Here is a 20986-nt window from a genome sequence, read left to right as displayed (position 1 = left end):
AGGAAAAGAAAATGCACGGGCCTGCTACTGGCTCTGTAGCTGAGCCACCTCCGCTGCCTTGTGCAGATAAAAGAGAAAATAGAGAAGAAATGAAAGCAAGAGGGAAAGAAAGACGCGCGCCGCAACAACAGCCGTCGTCCACCACCAGCGGTGGCGCGTGCAATGACGGCCTACAACAGATAAAAATTCGGTGCCAGGCCAGTCCCCGCCGCAAGCAGCGGTGACCCACCTGCACCAGCCCCATCAGGGCAGAGCTTACTGTGCCATGTCAGCGCACGTTAAAGATCCCCAGGTGGTCGAAATTACTCCGAAGCCCTCCACTACGGCTACTTTTTCTCTCTATCCACTTTCACTCCCACTTTCTTCCCTTCTCTTACGGTGCGGTTCAGGTGTCCACAAACACAAGTGTGGCAGATACTGCGCCTTTCCCTTCCTGTTAACCAATTACTATTATGTAAATGACAATGACAACCTTAGCATAGATGCGATGTATGATACATTGAGAGATATCAGTAACGTATTCACGGTAGAAGCAGGAGGTAGGATAGTCACAAAGGAAACCTCAAATTATTTGAGAAGACGAAACATCTGATCAGGATACTCCAAGATAGGAAAGTCACCAAACCAACCGACAGGATAGATCTCGCTTCTTTTCTCTGTCTCGACTTTTGGGTGGTTCAAAAACAATCATAAATGTAGCTGTGGAGTTATATACTGACCTAGACAATAACCGGCGCAGTCAGCGCTATAATGGGATTGGAAGTAGTGAACAGCCGTCACAGGTTTCGCCAGTCTCAAGAGACAAGATTAGGGTAACTTTAAAAACTGTGAAAAGGGAATGAAGATTGTGAGGAACAGGAAACTACACATTTGTTGAAAGACAGAGGGAAGGGATGTCATGCTAGAAAACTGGCTAACATTACCTTAATTCATCAGAAAGAGGGCACTAAGGACTTGAATATATGGACCAATCAGCTTACTATCCAGTGCGTGCAATGTATTTACTAAGGAAAATGCTGATAGAATAAGGACAACCTCAGACTTCACCCTTACAAAAATGGGCATCAACAGTCTTTAGAATTTGTATTACCACCTTATTGACTGTATCAATATTGTACGTACTTTTAGCCTCTATGGACATGTGTAAATACGAAGTTCATACACGGTTACTTTTGTGTATTTAGATCAGTTCATATAAAGTTAGTACATAGCAAGGTGTTAGGTGAATATACTTCTCTGTATATACGCCTGTCAATATACAGCAGGGGCTTAGCCAGGGCTCTGTTTCGAGGTCAGAACACCTTCCGAAAGTTTTTGAACTCCTTTTTTTGGCCTTTTTTGCAATTGTTTTTATTAATGCCGTATAACGCTCTAGACAATTATGTCTGGTTATACCACTCATACACAGCTATTGCATTATATTGAAGCAATTTGGCATGTCAGAAAAAACGTTCGGATCGAAAGTATATAGTCCCAATTAGCTGACCGAGTGCATGCTGTTCATTGCAAATCATATTTGAGTTACTTTTTCATTCTATTATGAGTAACATCTTTTAAAAAAAAGAAATGGAAAAAGACAATTGATACGACCAATTGGCAAGAATCATTGATAAAAACGTATAAGTTTATATTTTGAAAAATTTAACTGGTTACAATTTCACTCTTTCTTCATCGCGCATTTCTTCGTCAAGCGTCCGCTTTTGTTGAGGACGCACTGAGTCCTGTTATCGAGCTCGCTCGCACCATTAAAGACTAAAACATCACAAATGGAAGGTAAACGCGGACAGCACGGCGTCAGCCACCGCGCCGCCGACTTTACGATGGCGAATGTGCGCTGTGTGGTGTTGTCGGGTTACATCGCGCGATGCTCTCCAAGAGGCGCACGCCCTGGACGCTCGGATCCACGTAGCCCGGAAGCTGTATGGGCGGGACTTTAGCATTATTTGATGGTATACACACAACTATTGAGTATATGCACATGTTCAGAAAATCCCGAACGAGCTCCCCCCCCCCCCATCCGCCCCCTTCCCTTTTCACGCGCCGAAATTACTGGAAAATGGAGAGTGCTTTTCCCTGACGAGGACAAAACTTTCACCAGAAAAAAAAAATGAACTCCTCTTTTTTTTCTTTTATCGACACGATCGGGATTAGAACTGTGCGCCCAGACGCCGTCGAGCCACCCCACTGTTCACGCTACGCCCCTGCCCACCACTTATGCAAACAAATCGGCGTCCGCGTCGCCGACATTTTCTATCGCCGCGCTCAATATGTTAGCAATTGTCTTATTCACTTCTGCGCCACAGCTCCATCTGTTCCTGACCGCGCGCATGGTATGTTTCACTCGCGGAGGTTACCGAGACCACACAGCTGCCTTTGGGCATGTGCGTCAACCGAGCGAGTGCTCTAGAGGTTCTACTTTTGTTTGTTATGTTTTTGCTGGAGGTGGTGTCTGGGTGAGGTGCGTGCTAAGGGCAAGGGTAGAGAAAGGAGGCGCGCTAATAGTAAGAGAAGAGAGCGGTAGAGGGAAGGCGCAGAGAAGGGGGCGGTGCGGGCGAACTAGCAAACATAACGGCATAGAATGCGCCCGCAGAAACACGCATATTCGCTCTCTGCCTTCGCATTGCACTCATTCAGCCTGGTGAACTATATCACCGCGCAACCTGCGGTCCGCAGCACTGACCTTGCTCTGTGCATGAATTAAGCGCCCTTACGGCACGATTAACAGCAATTAACATGCAGAACCAGGGAATATGAACCAGCTGTAGCTGAACATATTCATCCTTCCATGTGTTGTGATCCATTAAGAACGTTATGCTAGTTCTAGCTGCAGACACCCTCTCGAGAGGGTGGTTGCAAGGTGTCTTTCAAATCCAATGCGCGGGAAGGATGCAAGGAGGCACTTGACCATCGGAGCGCGCGCCTTCGAGCTGGAGGAGGGGGTGCGCCTAGCCGTCCTGCGAGCAAAGCACACAGCAGCACGCACGCACGCATTCTTCACCCCTCCCCCCCCTTGAAGTGCGGAAGGTGTGAAAGGAGGAGCGGGCAGGCTTGCCAACGTAGACAGCATGGTATCAAACCTGTGACGGCTTGGAGCTGCCCTCGGCAAATCACAGAGCAGGTTGCACGCTTTCTTCCTTTCGTTTATTTTTTTTAAGTTTGGTATGGACTGCTTTAGCCTGATCGGCAGCTAGGTAGCGCTGGCAATTTGACTCCTACGTTAACATTTACGCGCCCTTCAATCAATCAATCAATCAAGCAAATTATCACTCAATCAATCAATCTTATTTTCAAATCCGAGGACGGGGGAGAGGGAGGGGGGCTCCTTAGCGAAAAAGCAGTTGCACACTGCTTGAGAGTTTACATGGAACACATTACAGGTACAAACAGTGCAGGCATTACAGAAATGAACAGCATCAAAAGTAAAAAAAATTACCGACGATTACGTTACTTCCTAATACGAAATTTGAGCGCAGCAAATAAGCTGTTTCACCTTTTCGATAGATTGAGGCAAAGAAATCGAGCAACACATGTATGCGCTATCACAGAATTTTTTTTTTTCACACGTATTCCTTTAACAAAGACTCCACTAACAGTTCTTGACAGTCATGAAGGAAGCTTTGTGGTCGGAGAAATAGACTGATATATGTTCGACTTGGTACACCAATGCTTGATTCTCAAAGACGAGATCTATACAAGTGCCTCGCGAGGTTGTCACAGCCGTGGGACGCGTTACGAGCGAGAGGAACGGGATACGAAGAGGCGTCCGTGTGCTGTGCGATGTCAGCGCACGTTAAAGATCCCCAGGTGGTCGAAATTACTCCGTAGCCCTCCACTACGACTCCTCTTTCTCTCTTTCCACTTTCACTCTCGCCTTCCTCCCTTCCCTTACGGCTTGGTTGCGGTGTCCACAGAAAACAAGCGAGACAGTTACCGCGCCTTTCCCTTCCTATAAAAAAAAATCAGTTTTTCTACGCGGTCATGCCCCGCCGGGGTGGTACAGTGGTAAGACGCCGGACTACTGCCCGGAATACCCGGGCTCGAACCCGACCTCGGCGGCTGCGTTTCGATGGAGGCGAAACGAAGAGGCGTCCGTGTGCTGTGCGATGTCAGCGCACGTTAAAGATCCCCAAGTGGTCGAAATTACTCAGTAGCCCTCCACTACGGCTCCTCTTTCCTCTTTACACTTTACCTCGTACCTTCCTCCCTTCCCTTAAGGCGCGGTACAGGTGTCCACAAAGTCGTGTGACAGATACTGCGCCTTTCCCTTCCTGTGAACCAATTATTATTATTATCTACGCGGTCACGTTGTCTTGACTCGCTAGCGGCGGCAGCGGCATCAGACAGTCGCTGCTAGCGCTTCCTCCGGCGACTCCTCCCCCCCCCCCCCAAACCCCCTTCCTTTCCTTGTGTCCTCCGGCTGCTCCGCGCTTCCTGCGAGGCTTCGGTTGCCAAGCGCCGGCTCGAACTGGGGGGGTGAAAGTGGGGAGGCGCTGGTTACGAGGCCGACGCCGACGCCGACGCGAAACCCAGGAACGAGCGCCAAAAAGCTGCGCTCTAAAAAAAAGGAAAATAGATATGTGTTTACCGAATAACAGCGCAATTTCATGGTAATACCGCAGTGATGTCATCAATACAGCGAAAAGGATGGCTTCAAAGTTTCACAAAATATTCACGAAGCTGTCTTCGAGTAAATGTAACCAAATCAGCAATCAGTTTTTCGTGTTTATTTAGCATAAATGGATAATGCTCTCAGTCTTGAGAGCTGTATCTTTTCCGCCACTGCAAATCTGCATGTGTGTGAGCGGGCGTGTGTGCAAATAACTTATGCGCAGGTACTGAATATGTGTGGCCCCGCATACGGTCAGAACTCAAGTTTTAATTACAATGAGGAAAGCAAACACACGATCCATGCAGCGCGCTGTGAAGAAGCGCGCTCGCCACTCCGAGTCTCTGCGTCGCCTCGAATACCAGCCACCCCACAAAACCACCGGAAGAAAAAGAACGAAAGCAAAAGATTGCGAACGCACAGAACCGGGGCTCGCTCGGCATTCCACGCTTCCCGCCTTTCGTCTGAGCAGCGCGGCAGCGCGACAAAAAAGAGAAAAAAGCGAACTCCACGATACACGCGTGAGCGCACGCCGAGACTACGGCTTGGCTACGGCACCCATGTGTCACGTGATTGCTCACCGAATGCCCTGCAAAAATAGAGGCATGCGTCACGTGATTGTGTCCCGTGGTTGTGCCCCGAAGATCTGCAAAAAAACTTCTCGGGGAGGCGGCAAGGTCTATGGAGGCGGCGTTTGGCGACGTCGAGCATGAAAAAAAAATACTTCTGCCAGAAATCTTCAATGTAAGTTGCCACACGTTTTCATTTCGTTTTTATAAACCCTTTGCGCATACTCACGGAAAATGTTATGTTTCTGAAATGAGCAGTTTTTAACTTACACGCGTTTACCCATTATTTATTTGCTGCACACAGCACGACCAATGTGCTAGGAAGATTTTTCATCGTTTAGCCTTTTTAGCACCTAGTTAAGTTCTAAAAAGTGATCCTCGATGGTCCGCGGCCTCTTTCCGATCATTTTGCAACAAAGTTCAGATAGTTAAGGCGTTTTTTTTTTTTTGCCGAGTTATTACCAATTATTCAAACATAAACAACCGCTTTGCCTCGCAGCCATAACTGTCAGCTTCAAATATTGAGAGAGGCCTTGTACTGCGTAAAAGCGATGTAGACGCTGTTTTAGAGCGCAGCTCTTTGGCGCTCGTTCCTGGGTTTCGGTCGGCGTCGGCGTCGCGCCTCGTAACCAGCGCCTCCCCACTTTCATCCCCCAGTTCGAGCCGGCGCTTGGCAACCGAAGCCTCGCAGGAAGCGCGGAGCAGCCGGAGAACACAAGGAAAGGAAGGGGGTTCGCGGGGGGGGGGGGGGAGGGGTCGCCGGAGGAAGCGCTAGCAGCGACTGTCTGATGCCGCTGCCGCCGCTAGCGAGTCAAGACAACGTGACCGCGTAGATAATAATAATAATAATTGGTTCACAGGAAGGGAAAGGCGCAGTATCTGTCACCCGAGTTTGTGGACACCTGAACCGCGCCGTAAGGGAAGGGAGGAAGATGGGAGTTAAAGTGTAAAGAGAGAAAGAGGAGCCGTAGTGGAGGGCTAAGGAGTAATTTCGACCACTTGGGGATCTTTAACGTGCGCTGACATCGCACAGCACACGGACGCCTCTTCGTTTCGCCTCCATCGAAATGCAGCCGCCGAGGTCGGGTTCGAACCCGGGTATCCCGGACAGTAGTCGGGCGTCTTACCACTGTACCACCCCGGCGGGGCATGACCGCGTAGAAAAACTTTATTTTTTATAGGAAGGGAAAGGCGCAGTAACTGTCTCACTTGTTTTCTTTGGACACCGCAACCGCGCTGTAGGGAAAGGGAGGAAGATGGGAGTGAAAGTGGAAAGAGAGAAAGAGGAGCCGTAGTGGAGGGCTACGGAGTAATTTCGACCATCTGGGGATCTTTAACGTGCGCTGACATCGCACAGCACACGGACGCCTCTTCGTATCCCGTTACTCTCGCTCGTAACGGGTCCCACGGCTGTGACAACCTCGCGAGGCATTTGTATAAATCTCGTCTTTGCGAATCAAGCATTGGTGTACCAAGTCGAACATATATCAGTCTATTTCTCCGACCACAAAGCTGCCTTCATGACTGTTAAGAACTGTTAGTGGAGTCTGTTAAAGGAATACGTGTGAAAAATAAAATAAAAAATCTGTGATAGCGCATACATGTGTTGCTCGATTTCTTTGCCTCAATCTATCGAAAAGATGAAACAGCTTATTTGCTGCGCTCAAATTTCGCATTAGGAAGTAACGTAATCGACGGTAATTTTTTTATCTTCCATCAGATGTGTGCGATCGCTCGCTACCTCTTTTTTATTTATAGGGTTTCTTTGCTGAGCTATTTGCACATAGAGCCGGTAATTCGAGGTTAATTGGAGTAGTCCATAAGCAACGACTTTTGCGCATATAATTATACTGTATTTTAAGCTTTCCTTTCGAATAAGCACAGATTGGGGGGGGGGGGGGGGGATGGTTGGGGTGATATATCATTTTATTCATAACAATTCGCAGACTCCAACACAGTAATAGTTATATTTGTATCCTCAGTAGGTCAGTACGTATTGTTTATTTAAGTCCCAACGGTTTTTTTTTTTTTATGTAGGCGTGGCAAGTTATGTGGGTCAAGCTAACAATTGACTGTGAATTAAGTGATTAGAGCTTTCAAACTTAGTCTTCTGTTTTGTTTAATTTCTAAGAACTTTTAAGCTTCACAGAGAAACAGCATATTTTGAAAAGTGAATTTCAACTATGGAAGTTCTTCGTTTATTAATGTTTACCATTGCTGACAAGGGTCAGAATTGAAACAGATGGTAGGATCGAGTTTTTTGGTAACTTATGGCATGTGACCTAGAGCTGCTAGGAATTCATTTTCTGAGACAGCTTTTCTTTAGGAGTATAGGGAAAGTAATGGTATGTTATGGATTTTGAGAAGCATGGATTTAATGAAGTTTTTCTTTTACTGCGTTTACGACTTGTTTGACAAAAATCCTTGCAGTCCAGCTGATGCAATTGTATTGTTACACTGCTTTTGCAGCAGATTTCATCTGCCATCGAGGGAGTTCTGCCTGAATATGAAGCAGACAGCATCATGAATCTGTTGAGGCAGTTTATTCTATCAGCCATGGGTGCCCTGCCCTAAAGCATCCTTCCTGTAAAGGAGACATTGAATTGGTAGGTATCACATGCTGATGTTTTTTGCATTCATGTGTTTGCTTTATAACTGTAAAATTTTTACTGGTTCTTGCTTTCTTGCATTTATTGTTTTCTTTTGAGAGTATAAAGGGCGGATGTGTAACAGGCTTCATTAAAGCAAAGCTTGAAACCAGCTCGGTGTTGTTATATGATCCTTGCTGTGTTTTTAGCGCAAGACTGACGTGTTGGTGAATCTTGCTCATAGTCTGCACTAAAGAAAATTTTTCGTGGCCTCTTCAGAGCTTTAAAACAGGAGATATACTTAGCTGTTTTATTGCAGTAGTACCTACTATTTCTAGTCGAGGCAAAATTGAGTAAACCTGTGTTTTATTAGCTCAGTGACAAACATGCTTTCATAATATAGCTGACTGTACTGTGCATATGTGTGCATGTTCATGCTGACATTCAGTTACTGTTTATTTAGACTGCCTCAGCATATGTACCCATACAGTGTTGCTTCACTTGAACAAAGTTCAAGGGACCTTAGGAAAAAGTTTGTTGAAATGAAAATTCATTGGACTGAAATAAATGCGTGGAAGATTGTTTCCATTAGCTTCAAGAAATATTCAGTTCAGTCGTGTCCGACTCTTTGTGACCCTATGGACCATGTCACGCCACGCTTTCCGGTCTCTCACTATCTTCCTAACATCACATAACTTCATTTGCAGTGCCTCGAGGATGCCATCTAACCATCGTGTTAGCTGCCTACCCCTTCTCCGGCGACCCTCAACCTTTCCCAATATCAAATCTTTCTCCAGTGACTCCTCTCTTCTCATCAGATGACCAAAGTAGCTGAGCTTTAACTTTAGAATTTGACCCTCCAATGAGCAGTCAGGGTTTATGGTCGACAATATCGATTGATTTGAACTTCTGTCAGTCCAAAGAACTCTCAAGAGTCTTCGCCAGCACCACAATTCAAACGCGTCAATTCTTCGGCGGTCAGCCTTTTTCACAGTCCAACTCTCGCATCCATACATCACAACTGGAAAGACCATAGCACGAGTTATACGGATCTCGGTTGGCAGACTAATGTCTCTGCTCTTTACTAGGCGGTCAAGGCTAACCATTGCTCTCTTTCCCAGAAGCAGGCGTCTCCTAATTTCGTGGCTGCAGTCTCCTTCCGAGGTAATCTTGGAGCCCAAGAAGAGAAAATCTGTCACAGATTTTTAGGTTGTTCATATCTTATCTGAGCCCATTTATTTGTCACTGCGCTGATTTGCAAGTGAAGAATGAGTAACCTTTTGCAGCACTTTTGAAAGTACTACAGTGGTTTTGAACTCGATTACTGTGCAAGCTCCTGAGAATCTTGCCTATCACAACGGCCTGCTGAGGAGAAAAGGCTTTCATTTTCTCCAAGCAGATCATGGTTAACCAAAATGCACACATTCGCAATTCTTGGAGCTAGAGGGCCTAGTAGGGCTGACGATCTATCTGGCTTTGACTGGCTATGGCTGTACAGCTAATTAAGCGTGCAAAGACAGCTATGGATTCATCTGGTTACAAGCTAGTTTAGACAGCGACTTCGCTTTAAAGCTAAACAACGGCCACTTTTCTTCACGCGATAATCAAGAGTGGTTCTTAACATAAAAATATGCTACAATGAGTGCGGACTGTGCTTTTTTAAGCGCTGAGTATGACTTTGAAGACACAGGATTGGCAGCACAGCGGAAAATGTTCGTTGAACTGAAATGAACAATAACTGAAGTTTGTTAAAATGAAGGGCGTTTGCATAGTGTTCAATAGAGCTTCAGTGGGGGGATTTAATAAAGTTCGTACAAATGAATACATAGTCGAAGTCACGTTCGTTCAAGTGGTATTCTTTTTTTCTGTGACTAAATGAGAACATTTACTTTGCTCGAAGCAACATATACACAAATTTTTACTTTCTTGCTAGTCACCAAGATTTGCAATTAACTTCCGAACTCATTTTATTCACAACCTAAATAAATGCATCGTTAACCCTAGAGCCAAATAGTTACTAGCAATAACAAAAGTAATATGTTGATATTTATCTGTTGGAGAACATTTTTTGTTTAATTGTTTTGTGTGTTTTTGAGTTCAGCAAACATGAGGGGGCTTGTTACAGAAGGGGTGGGCTGCAAGACGAAGGGAAGTATCAGTGTGGCGGCCCTTTTGTGTTTATCAAATAATAATGTATCCTAACATGTAAAACGGATGCCTTTACAGCCTGCTAAAAATCTTCATTTTTAAATTGCATGTTTGGGTTCTGCCTGGATAAACATAGATAGCAGAGAGAGATCTTTCTGCCATGGGGTGTGAACTGTATTTTGTGCAGAAAGCCAGAGGCTGTCGAACATGTGTTTATAGAATGTTGTGATTGGGTTTTTTGGGGGCAATATCCTACTGTGAACTTTGCTCAAAGATGTCCGTTTAAACCCCCATGGAATTTGGTTCTCAGGTGTTGAAAATTACAACAGTGTTCTGTAAGATATAAGGCTATTAAGCTTGCATAGCGCATGGAAGCGCCGAATGGTTGTTCGCCATGCTGATCTTTATTATCAGACCTATCCAAGAGTATAATGAGAGTTTTGTCCAACAGATGATGTTTTGAAAGCTCAGCCATGTGTACCTGTGTTTATCAATGTATTTGAAAAAAATTATCAGTTTGAATGCGATAATTAGAGGTATTGTATGTAAACTAGCTCTCGGCCAGCCTGTAGTGTTTGTGAAAAGGCAACAGTGACAAGAAGGGTGTTTTGCTAGAGCTTTCAAGGCTCTTAAATCTGTGCAGCTCTGCTTTAGTACATGCATTGTCTCCTGTACATGGCTTGTTAAATGATTTCTGTTCATTTTATTACAAAAAGTCATTCTAAATCTTTAGATGAGCTTGCTCACCTCTATTGTTTGTTTGCATTATATTCACGCATGCTATAGCTGGAAATGATGCAGTATTAGTTACAAGTAAATAACTAAAAGGAGCAGCAACTACATTTCCTTCGTCCGCACATTTTTAACAGAAACATACATGGGCTCATTAGATTTTAGTGTTGTTTGCAACTGTGTTTGATAGTGAAAGATCTTCCTGTCATTGCATAGAAATCTTTCAGAAACTTCTGAAATAGTTTGATACCTGGTGGTGTGGAGGTTGACTTCCCAGACAGTAATGTATTCCTATAGTACCGTATGCATGCACAATTGATAAACGTAACCCCTTGCATATATCACTGAATCTTCCATTCTAGAAGAGAATTTTGTGCACAAGCATTTTACTGTAGTTTGCCTCTGTGGAGCATTGTATTTCTAATTCTGTGCTTTTCTTTTTATGCCGTTACTCAGCAACATATGAAGTAGTCCTTGTTTGTTTCTGCTACTTGTGCATTTGACTTTTCCTTTTTTATTATTCAAAATAACTTACTTCCTGCTGTTCTGACTAGTGTTCTCGTATGCATATGCAGTCCTCTTGATGCTTCATTGAGCCATATCTGGAGACTCCCTGTTGCCGTGGTCGTTGCGGGCAAGTAAAAACTAGGCAACCTGACTTCCGGGACAAGTAGCAATGGGACGTAGCTGCATGGTTTCTTCAGCATCCATGTGGATGTCTTATAAAAGACAGGTATTTCTCCTATATTTGACTTTCATATGTGATCAAGATTTTACCTTGGTGACAAGCTCTTGAAGGAAAGGATGGACATGAATGGCACATTCTTGATTTCTTACTCTCGGGAATACACTATTACGACTTGTTAACTGCATATGTAGCAAAAATTATGTGTGACTGCATATTCCAGCAGTAAGCTGCATGATTTTTTAAGGATGAAATAATTTAGCTCCTATTGTCGGTAGCCTACTATTGACTAGCCAAAGCAGGCAATACTAGGTACCAAAAAGTGATTATGTGGGGCCGGGTGGGTTTTAATGAGACAAGCTCTCCACGTTTTAAGCCTTTGTACAGGGCCAAAGTGTCTCCCTGAATGTGTCTGGAACACATGCACGTCTTGTATCCTCAAAAGGACCTTGTCTAAATTTAAATAAAAGTAGCGCCAACCTATTTTGATACGACCAGTTCAGCAGTAAGCTCAAAATTGAAGCAAAAAGGCATTCATGTCCTGTGCGATGTCAGTGCACGTTAAAGAGCCCCAGCTCGTCGAGCGCTCTGAAGTCCTCCCCTACGGCATCTCTCATAGCCTGTTTTGCTTCGGGATGTTGAACCACATAAGCCAAACCACTCATTTTTTACCACCCCATCTGACTTGTATTTCCACGTATCTCCAAAAGATAGTGCCTACATAAGACTTGCCACTATTCCTGAGATTACCTAGATTATTATGTATTTATGTATTTTATGATTATGTAATTTTCCTCAGTGGAGCATTGCGTTTCCAATTCTGGGCTTTTCATGCTGTCACTCAGCAACCATATCAAATACTCCTCCTATGTTTCTTTTACTCGTGCATTTGACTTTTCCTTTATTATTCAAAAAATCTTTCTTCCTGTTGTTCTGATTAGTATTCTCATATGTACATGCAGTCCTCTTGTTGCTTCATTCGACCATATCTGGAGACACCCTTTTGCCGTGGTCTGTGCCGACAAGTAACAAGGCAACCTGACTTCCAGGACAAGTAGCAGTGGGACGTAGCAGCGTAGTTTCTTCAGCATCCATGTGGACTTGTTATAAAAGAAAGGTATTCTAAATTTTGCTTTCATATGTGATAAAGATTTTACCTTGGTGACAAGCTCTTGAAAGGAAAAGATGGGCATGAGTGGCACTTTCTTATTTTCTTACTCTCTTACACTATTGAGACTTGTTCCTGCATATGTAGCAAAAAGTATGTGTGACTGCATATTGTAGGGTAACTATAATATACTTCATCATTCCCTATTATTGCTCTTGTATTCACCTAGGTGCTTGGTGTAGCTGGTCTCCAGTAATTACTTAGGTGTGTGTGTTATCTGCTATGGCTAACATAGGCATCACTCAGGAAAAATGAGAGCAAACAGGCATAGTGGCATCACTTGCTGGTAGCATGCACCAAAATCTATGTATACATACTGATACGTTGCCACTCAACATGTGCATTTGCTTGATGTAGCAAATGGCAGAGGATAGAGTTTATCTAATGCCCAAGCATAATGGCGTGTAAATTTCACTCCTTTGTTTCCTGGGCCCCTATTGTGATAAACTAATGTCGAATGATATAGAGGATCAAAAGGAATACAACTGAACACAGCAAGTCTCTATCTCCTGAAGGTGTTTTGCAGGTAGTAATTTGTACAGAAAGTGGTTGGAAACCAGTTAGCATATATTGAGGAAAAAGAGGCATCTGAGTGAAGAGAGATGTGTGTGATGCTAGCACAGAGCATGTGAAATTGGCAGAGAACGTTTGAGCATGTATATTTCTTTTCTAGGTGACACCATGATAAATTTGATGTGGCTGCTACATCAAACACACAATGTCGTTGCCATCGGAAACCAAGTGTTTCTGTGTCAAGGGTTTGTGCAATAAATGAAGGCATGAATTTGCATCTGTTTTTTTCACCACTCTCACTTTTCACAAAATATTACACACATGTGAACAGTGAGTGAAATACACATTATTTTGGACACTTTAAATATAGTTAGCATAACGCAAGAAATTAATACTTTGTATGAACACGATTCTTTAAAATAACGGTGGCCAATTATCGGAACACAGTCGTTACAGTGTCCATATACGCTATCAATAGGCTAATCATAGGAGGTATATATACGTTCTATGTAAATACATTCTAATCAATCACGGTGGCCAATTGTCGGAAGGGAGGTCATACATAGATCATACGTGTTCTAAAGACTTTCTTTTGATGGTCGATAGCTTCTATGATCATATTGTCTAAAGACATCGCATAAAGTGATCATAGACATTTTTGTAAGGGCAATCAAGCAAAGAGTCAAGCTGGTTTTCAGAAATAGGACTTTAAAATGGATCACATGCAAGCCATCGACAATATGGCGGGTGAATGCTCGGAATTTAACCATCTTTTTTACATAACACTCATTGATACCGAAAAAAGCATATTACTCAGTAGAAACCTCAGCAGTCATGCAGGGATTGCGAAATCGGGGTGTAGATGAGCCGCATATTGCCGCGAAACCTTCAAAACTGTGGTATTTTTTTATTTAAATTAGCTCTTGATTCGGCTGACTTGCGCCCGCAAAAGAACTAAGCAACTTTGCAGCGGCGACAGCAACAAACGTGCTCGTCGATCGCCGAACAAAGAATGCCCGTCACACTCGTCAACGCTCAATTTAAAGGCTGCTCAGAACAATCTAGATAACGTCGCAAACTGCTACTAACACAACCTGGAACATTGTAGAAACATACCCAAGTGATCGGAATCTTTGAGACAGATCTCGGCTCGTCTTGCGCGTCAAAGAAAATGACAACGCGTCGTATCGCGACAACGAGCATGAACAAACACGGGATACAGAATTCATACCCGTTTTAGGATCAGAGTGATAAACCAGCATACCGGCGGCTGTTAAAAAACAACAAATACAGTTTTGAAGGTTTCGCGGCATTACAAAATTCTTCGCCGCGTCGGACAACTGGACTTTGAAGTCATTCCCGATGGTGCGACAGCATGCCAACAGCGACGCGCGTGCCCAGAAACCGTACATGTTGTTCGTCTGAAGCCTTATCACGCGCGTTAAAGAATCCGTTTTGTTTAAACTTTGTAATGTTTCTATTTATGTTGCTTTGTTTACTTTAGAACAACGTGGCGTTGATTTTTTAGGGGGGGAGTAATGCCGCGAAACCTTCAAATCTGTATTTGTTGTTTTTTAACAGCCGCCGGTATGCGGGCTAATCACTGTGATCCTGGCACACGTATCAATTCTGTATTTCGTGTTTGTTCATGCTCGTTGTCGCGATATGAAGCGTTGTCATTTTCTTTGTCGCGAAAGATGAGCCGAGATGTGTCTTGAAGATTCCGATCCCTTGCGTATGTTTCCACAATGTTCCAGGTTGTGATAGTAGCAGTTTGCGACGTTATCTAGATTGTTCTGAGCAGCCTTTAAATTGAGCGTTGACGAGCGTGACGGGTATTCTTTGTTCGACGATCGACGAGCACGTTTGTTGCTATCGCCGCCGCCGAGCTGCTTAGTTCTTTTGCGGGCGCAAGTCAGCCCAATAAAGAGTTAGTTTTATTACCACCAAACCTGTATTTTATTTTGGTGTCAACAGCCTTGCACCGCTACCTGACAATATGAAAGCAGTAGAAGATATCTATAGTGAATATACGGCAACTATATTTCGGCATATATATACAGTAACAAAATTCCCATAAATATTGTATTAGGCAAAGAGCCACCATCTCCCTAGCACTATTAACAGATTGCATAGAGAGGAAGCATTCGTAGACTTGGAAAGGAAGTAAAGTATAAGGGTTGACGGGGAATACCTCAGTTATTTGCGATTCGCTGATGACATTGCCGGCTGTAACGCAGCTGCTAACAACTGTCACGGACGGCAAAACCTTTTCTTTACTGTGTTGTTCGAAATAATAAGAAAACAACCTCAGACAGATGATGAAAAGAAGTTAAAACATTCGACAGTGGCTCTATGTGTTTGGCTGTTATCTATTCTTGCAGCAAATGTTTCAGTCGTGAAAAAAGTGGTCTCTGGATTACAAGCATCAACCGAAAGAATTTCGGCCTGGCAGTCTTTTATAAAGGTTGCAAACGCTGTGTTTGTAGAGAAGGGCCACGAAAAACTGAATATCCGTGCAACAAGCAGCCATTGGGGAACCGGCGACTGACATTCCTCGCGGAGAAAATTAGCGAGATGCCGTCTGAAGAACAAAAACAATTTCGCTGCAGTCTCTTGAGATTTATAAAATAGGGAGGAACATGCATCTCACTAGAAGACGACGATGCCTAGTAGATAGGCTGTCAACGTAATATACAGCGAAATCGAGATACAATATTTTTTCTGCTGAAAGCATTGTTCTCTGAAACTTTTTCTGGATAATAAACGGGAATTTGGTGAATGTCGCCCATTCTCTAAAAAGGAATCTTTTGATAACAAAATGGCTGATTTATTATTCATAAAAGCGGCTTTCGCTGACGTAATTATTGAAAATTATTCAACGAGATCACTATTCTATGAAAATAAATTGTCCACATTTTGTTTCTTCTCGCAGAAAGTCAACATGCCGCACCAATATACGAACGCAGCTATGGCGGCAAGTCACAGAAATTCCACGAACGCGACTTCTGCTGTCGACGACATTCATTGCCACTCGCCGAGCGCGAGCGCTAACAATCCGGTTGGCTAAGTCCTGGAGGCAATACTGAACTCGAATCGCCACATAGCCAATGCTACTGCCGCTTGAACGCCGAATCTTTATAACCGAACAATATTGATTTAGGATAGACAAATGGATCTAAAATTATTAACGGATCCTTATTCAAGAACAGCAGTGGAGATTTGAGAACTCTATGCATTGGCGTCTCAAGCACTAATAAGGGTATATGCTCCATCGGTTGGGCCCACAAATGCAGCGCGATTGGCACAACTTTTAAAATGTAATAAATGGCTACATTCGCATTATTTCAGTGCTCACAATATTACAGTCACCCATCTCTAGAAATCATTAAAATATAAATAGTAGATATAAAGCTGCCCTGCACTGCTTGTATTAGCACCCTCCCCCTCAGTGGTGCGCTACCGCCTCTCTGCGCCGCATAAATGTTAGACACGAACAGTAATCAGTATTGCAGTCCTTAGCTTAACCGATCAGGCGCATAAATGCCTGTAATTGCTTTCCTAATACCTTGACTGCTGCTTAAAAGCTTTTTTTTCTTTGTCAGGTACTTTCGAAATGCAAAATATTGAATGTGAAAGCTCCGAAACGGCGACGTGCGATACATGTCTCCGGTTCCGCGGATGCGACCGTAGATACCAGCATAGCGGTTGTTCTCAACTTAGCCGTTAGATGGTGCCACCTACACAAAATAACAGCGCCTATGAGAAAGCAGTCTGTAGAGGTAGTTCGACTGAAAAGCCGTGCCGAAGGAAATACGCACGAGATTTCGTAAAAAAATATGACGCAACCATACTTCGTACTTTCAGTTGCCATTTAGCCCGCTTCCCATTTAGCGTTCTTTCTATTTAGTAACAATAACCTAGTCATGTTAGATGCTCATTTACGAGTGAGTGAAATACTTTATTTTAACCAAATGGATTCTCCTGACCGAGTGGTGCCCTCAGTCCAGGGCTCCAGTGCTTAGTGGTCTTTGCCGTCTTGCGCGCTCTGTCGATTAGCTGAGATGGCCATCGGGCGTTTAGCAAGACAACGCAGCCTCCGACTGCAATGGTGTTTGTGGGGTGTTTACTGCGCTTAGCACTACTAAAGATACTTAGCACTGAAGACACTGATTTGCAACTTAGAGGAACTTATACCTATGAAGAATGATGCTTATGCGTTCTCAAGAAGTTAGGGTATAAGTTTCCGGTTAATGCTACGTGCTTCTGGAGTATACTTCTTTGCAATAGAGCCAATGTGGACGTATGTGGGAAGTTCGAAGCGTGATACTAATAATGACACTTCAAAGCCATATCATGTTTCATGCCGGAACCAGCCGTCATGCGGCCTTATCACTTGGTGACGTGAGAGGCAGCGGGATATCTGTGGACAATGTAGTCCCCCACTACTGCTTTTATATTGTTCACATTTCTAGGTTGTTTCAACAGGACATTCTTTATAATGGTAAATTTTTTGCAATATTGAAAATTTTATTACAGAAATTATTATATCCGAAGATCTCTCACGGAGAGGTGCAGCGCATTGCAAACACGGACGCAATACACACGAAAAACAGGACTAACCTAACTGCCATATCTGCTTGCGTATTACTTGCGTGTTTCCATTGCGCTACCCCTCTCTATGATACCTCACCGACTGACCCCCATAAAGGCATTAGATCTCTCGTCTAGAGGCTCGTAGATTTTTTCTACTTTTTGATTCATTTGATGTTGTCTAAAAGGCTTCCTGTTGCCTCTCCATGGCCGTGTTTACTTCCTGTGAGCGGACAAACTTCACAGGAAATATTCCATAGAATTGCTTCCTTCTTTTCAAACTTTTACCAAGAGTGTCTTGGAATATTTTACGGATGCCTCAATATTCAATGTTTAAGAAAGCTGGACTCTATTTCCGTAAAATTTTATTTGTCCTCTCTTCAAAGAACATCGTCAGATTGCACTTGAGAGCGGAGTGATTTTTTTCACTTCAACATTTCTATAGGACTCTTTTACACTTTTCCGCGGTGTACCTCAATTATTGCTATTTGAGAAAGACAACATTTTTGCTTTCTTGGTCATCTCTTCTAAGCCCAATATCAAACTGCAATCTACGACCAACTGATTGTCCTCTTTACGACCGCTCGCTGATATTGCTTTTACCGCCGCCATTGCCGTGATGTCTTTTTACTTTTTTTTATTTTTTTGCCGTGGACGCGAAAATCTTCCTCTAGAGGGCACCTGCCTTGTGTTCTCTCGTCCGCGGCTTCCTCACCACACCGTGGCGAAACGCAATATTTCTTAATTCAAACAAATTGCCATCACTGCTTGTGGCGCTATACTTAGCACATGACGACCAGAATGCTCTTGTAAGCCAAGCTTTTTTGTGACGTCAGCTTACAGTTCATCACGAAACAATCCTGAATTTGAGTGAAGCAAAGCGGCCACATGGTTTTCGATGTTCGCCGTCAGGAAATTCAGGCACAGTCGGATGACGCACATCACTGTGCTAACGAGGAACATTTGTTGCTGAATATGCAAATAGACGTTTCTGCGGAAATATTATATTGCAAAATGTTTAATAAATTGAGGGTAGGAAATTTCACAGCTTAAGTGAATGCACTAGAACAAGAATTCTGAGTTAATTGAAAGAATATGGGAGAGACCTTTGTATTGCAGTGGGTGCGGCTGATGATGATCACCATTTATTACCCGTAAGCATTAAAACAAATAATTCCTGTTCACATTAACGTTCGTCAATGTCAAATTATATATACCTTGCTCAGCCACGTTGTGAAATATTGAAACGCGCCTGAAGAATCTGATCTACGAATAACAGATTGTGAGGCGAGTTGGTGCATAATACCTAGAGCTGCAGCAGTTCTGGGTAATCTAACCTACAGCTGCTAGTGATTTTACCTTCATAAAATAAAAAAGTTCCAGCTCGATAAATTTATTCATAGCATGCTATTTATGACGCACAGCCTGCCGATCGGTCCACACCTGCAAACAAGCGGCATAAGTTAATTTTGCTGGAATCCACTGAGATCAAAATTACCCTGGAGTTGTTACCACGCTGCTCTTTCGATTATCCTTCAGCCTCGCGTTTCCCTGTTCATCTTTGTAAGGAATAATGATACACAACAGCAATAAAAATTTGCTGTGCCCTATCCTACGCATAGAATAAAGTGTTTCTTTTTTTTAGACAGATGGATATGCTCATTTCCATCATATACTATAAGCATCAATATCTGTGCACAATATGGTTATGGACAGCAGAAGGTTTTTAAAGCTTCCTGAATTATTGGGCCTCATCAATGTTTATTACTATTCAACCTTATAGCCTAACTTCAAAATATCGAACAAATCATAACTTTTCAGATCTTTGTCAATCTCAACGCTGTGGATGTAAGGGAGAGAACTTTTATTGAGAACATCTCGTTTACGAAACAACTTTTTTGGTCCTTCTGCAGGTAACAAGCGAAGGAGTGGTATGAAGTACGCATGAGAAGTATTTATTTTCGTATTCAGTACAATGTTAGACCGGTTCGAGGTACTAGGCGAATGTGAACAGGGGAATAAAATTTGCGACCGATATCCGAAAAAGATTTCCGCACAAAATATTTTCGTATCCCGATATATTATTTACATATGGACTGCTCGAATAAAAAGGAAAATCTCGCTTGCTGCAGTGCATGTTAAGTGGTGGCAGTGAATACAAAAAGCATTTGTGTTTAATATTTGCTCAAAACAGGCAATATTTTCGCGGATAATGAAGAATATGTGCTTTAAAATACCCCAGTAGATACTGCAGCAAAATATTATAGAGGGGCGAATATGTACTGAATGTTTCCGGGCACATATTTGCTCTCTAACTGCACGCAACTGTCTATGTGCAGCAAACATTTTGTCCAATTGTGATCACATTTGTGATCGAACGAATCCTACTTAATTTTCTTCTCATAAAATATTTGAAGTTTCGTTTTCAGCGATTACCACCCTTCGCCCTGGCCCAGGAGACAATGACATGAACGTTTCAGGTTATGCCAAGGGACAATGGGCCCTGGATTGAACGGCAGCCAAAATGATGGAATAAACAGGCGAAGAATCAATAGTGCGCCACACTGTCGAAATCTTCAAGTAATCTAGAACTTAGCAATCTGGCATAGTTAAAAGCTTGAACTTGGGCCGAATAAGCGGCCAAACTGGAAATGAAATATCACAATAATTGGCGTGCCATCTGCATTAAGTATCGGCATGCTTTCCATCAAGCGACTGCTGTAAAAAAGCTTGTCTAGTTAGTGGGTATTAACGTATATGTAATTCTTTTATAGACTCTCGGCGAGGCGCGAATTGTAGTATATCTGATCCATTGCCGTACTGTTTTCAAATTTTATAGCCACTCACCGGCTTTGCGCTTGCAGTCTGGCATTTAAGACATCTTAAACGCAAGCAGAAAAATACAGTATTCGAATTTATGCAACTCACGTTACATAGGACAAATGTAGCTTTACTGGATTGGAGGTGCTGACTTGGAGGTTCCTTAAAACGACTGTCATTAGGGATAACATTCACATGCATTTTAGCACTTCTCATTATCATGTCGAAGCTAGACTGGTGTACGAAATGAAGAGAAATCATTACACTTAAAATAATTAGGCATGATATGAGACTTCCTTTGAGGAATGTGGTTTTTGTCAAGTCTTAGTGTCCTTAATTATAGTGATTATATTTCATTCAAACCATGCAACCTAATGCAAAGCTGATGCTGCGACAATAAAATTTTGAAAAGGCATGTTGAACCGGAAGAAATACGCTCTCGACGGGAGGAGGCATTACTTTAAGTAGTCACCACGTGTCCTAACTTGGAGTTAAACCATTTTATTCTTTTCCTCCTTTCTTTGCGCATAGTAGCAGGCCTTATGACGTTTTTGGCTCGTTTTG

General features: G+C 43.1%; 1 protein-coding gene across 2 annotated transcripts in view; it reads right to left on the bottom strand.

Moving 5' to 3' along the window:
• The window catches only part of LOC146208948 (uncharacterized), a 72707-nt gene extending 52066 nt beyond the window's left edge, over positions 1-20641 (bottom strand). Inside the window, exon 1 of one of the 2 annotated variants that reach the window (XM_084596660.1) lies at positions 20531-20641. In XM_084596660.1, the coding sequence (XP_084452786.1) occupies positions 20531-20613 (83 nt within the window). In that variant the 5' untranslated portion in view covers positions 20614-20641. Of the gene's footprint in view, positions 1-20449 lie in introns of both variants that reach the window. The other variant, XM_084596672.1, reaches the window with a different exon arrangement.
• Positions 20642-20986: the final 345 nt, after the last annotated feature.

Source organism: Amblyomma maculatum, chromosome 1 (genome assembly GCF_055883805.1).
Source record: "Amblyomma maculatum isolate TAMU_Amacu chromosome 1, ASM5588380v1, whole genome shotgun sequence".
Classification (NCBI taxonomy): Eukaryota; Metazoa; Arthropoda; class Arachnida; order Ixodida; family Ixodidae; genus Amblyomma; species Amblyomma maculatum.
The sequence above is the reverse complement of the archived record's forward strand: the minus strand, read 5'-3'. Positions and strand labels throughout refer to the sequence as shown.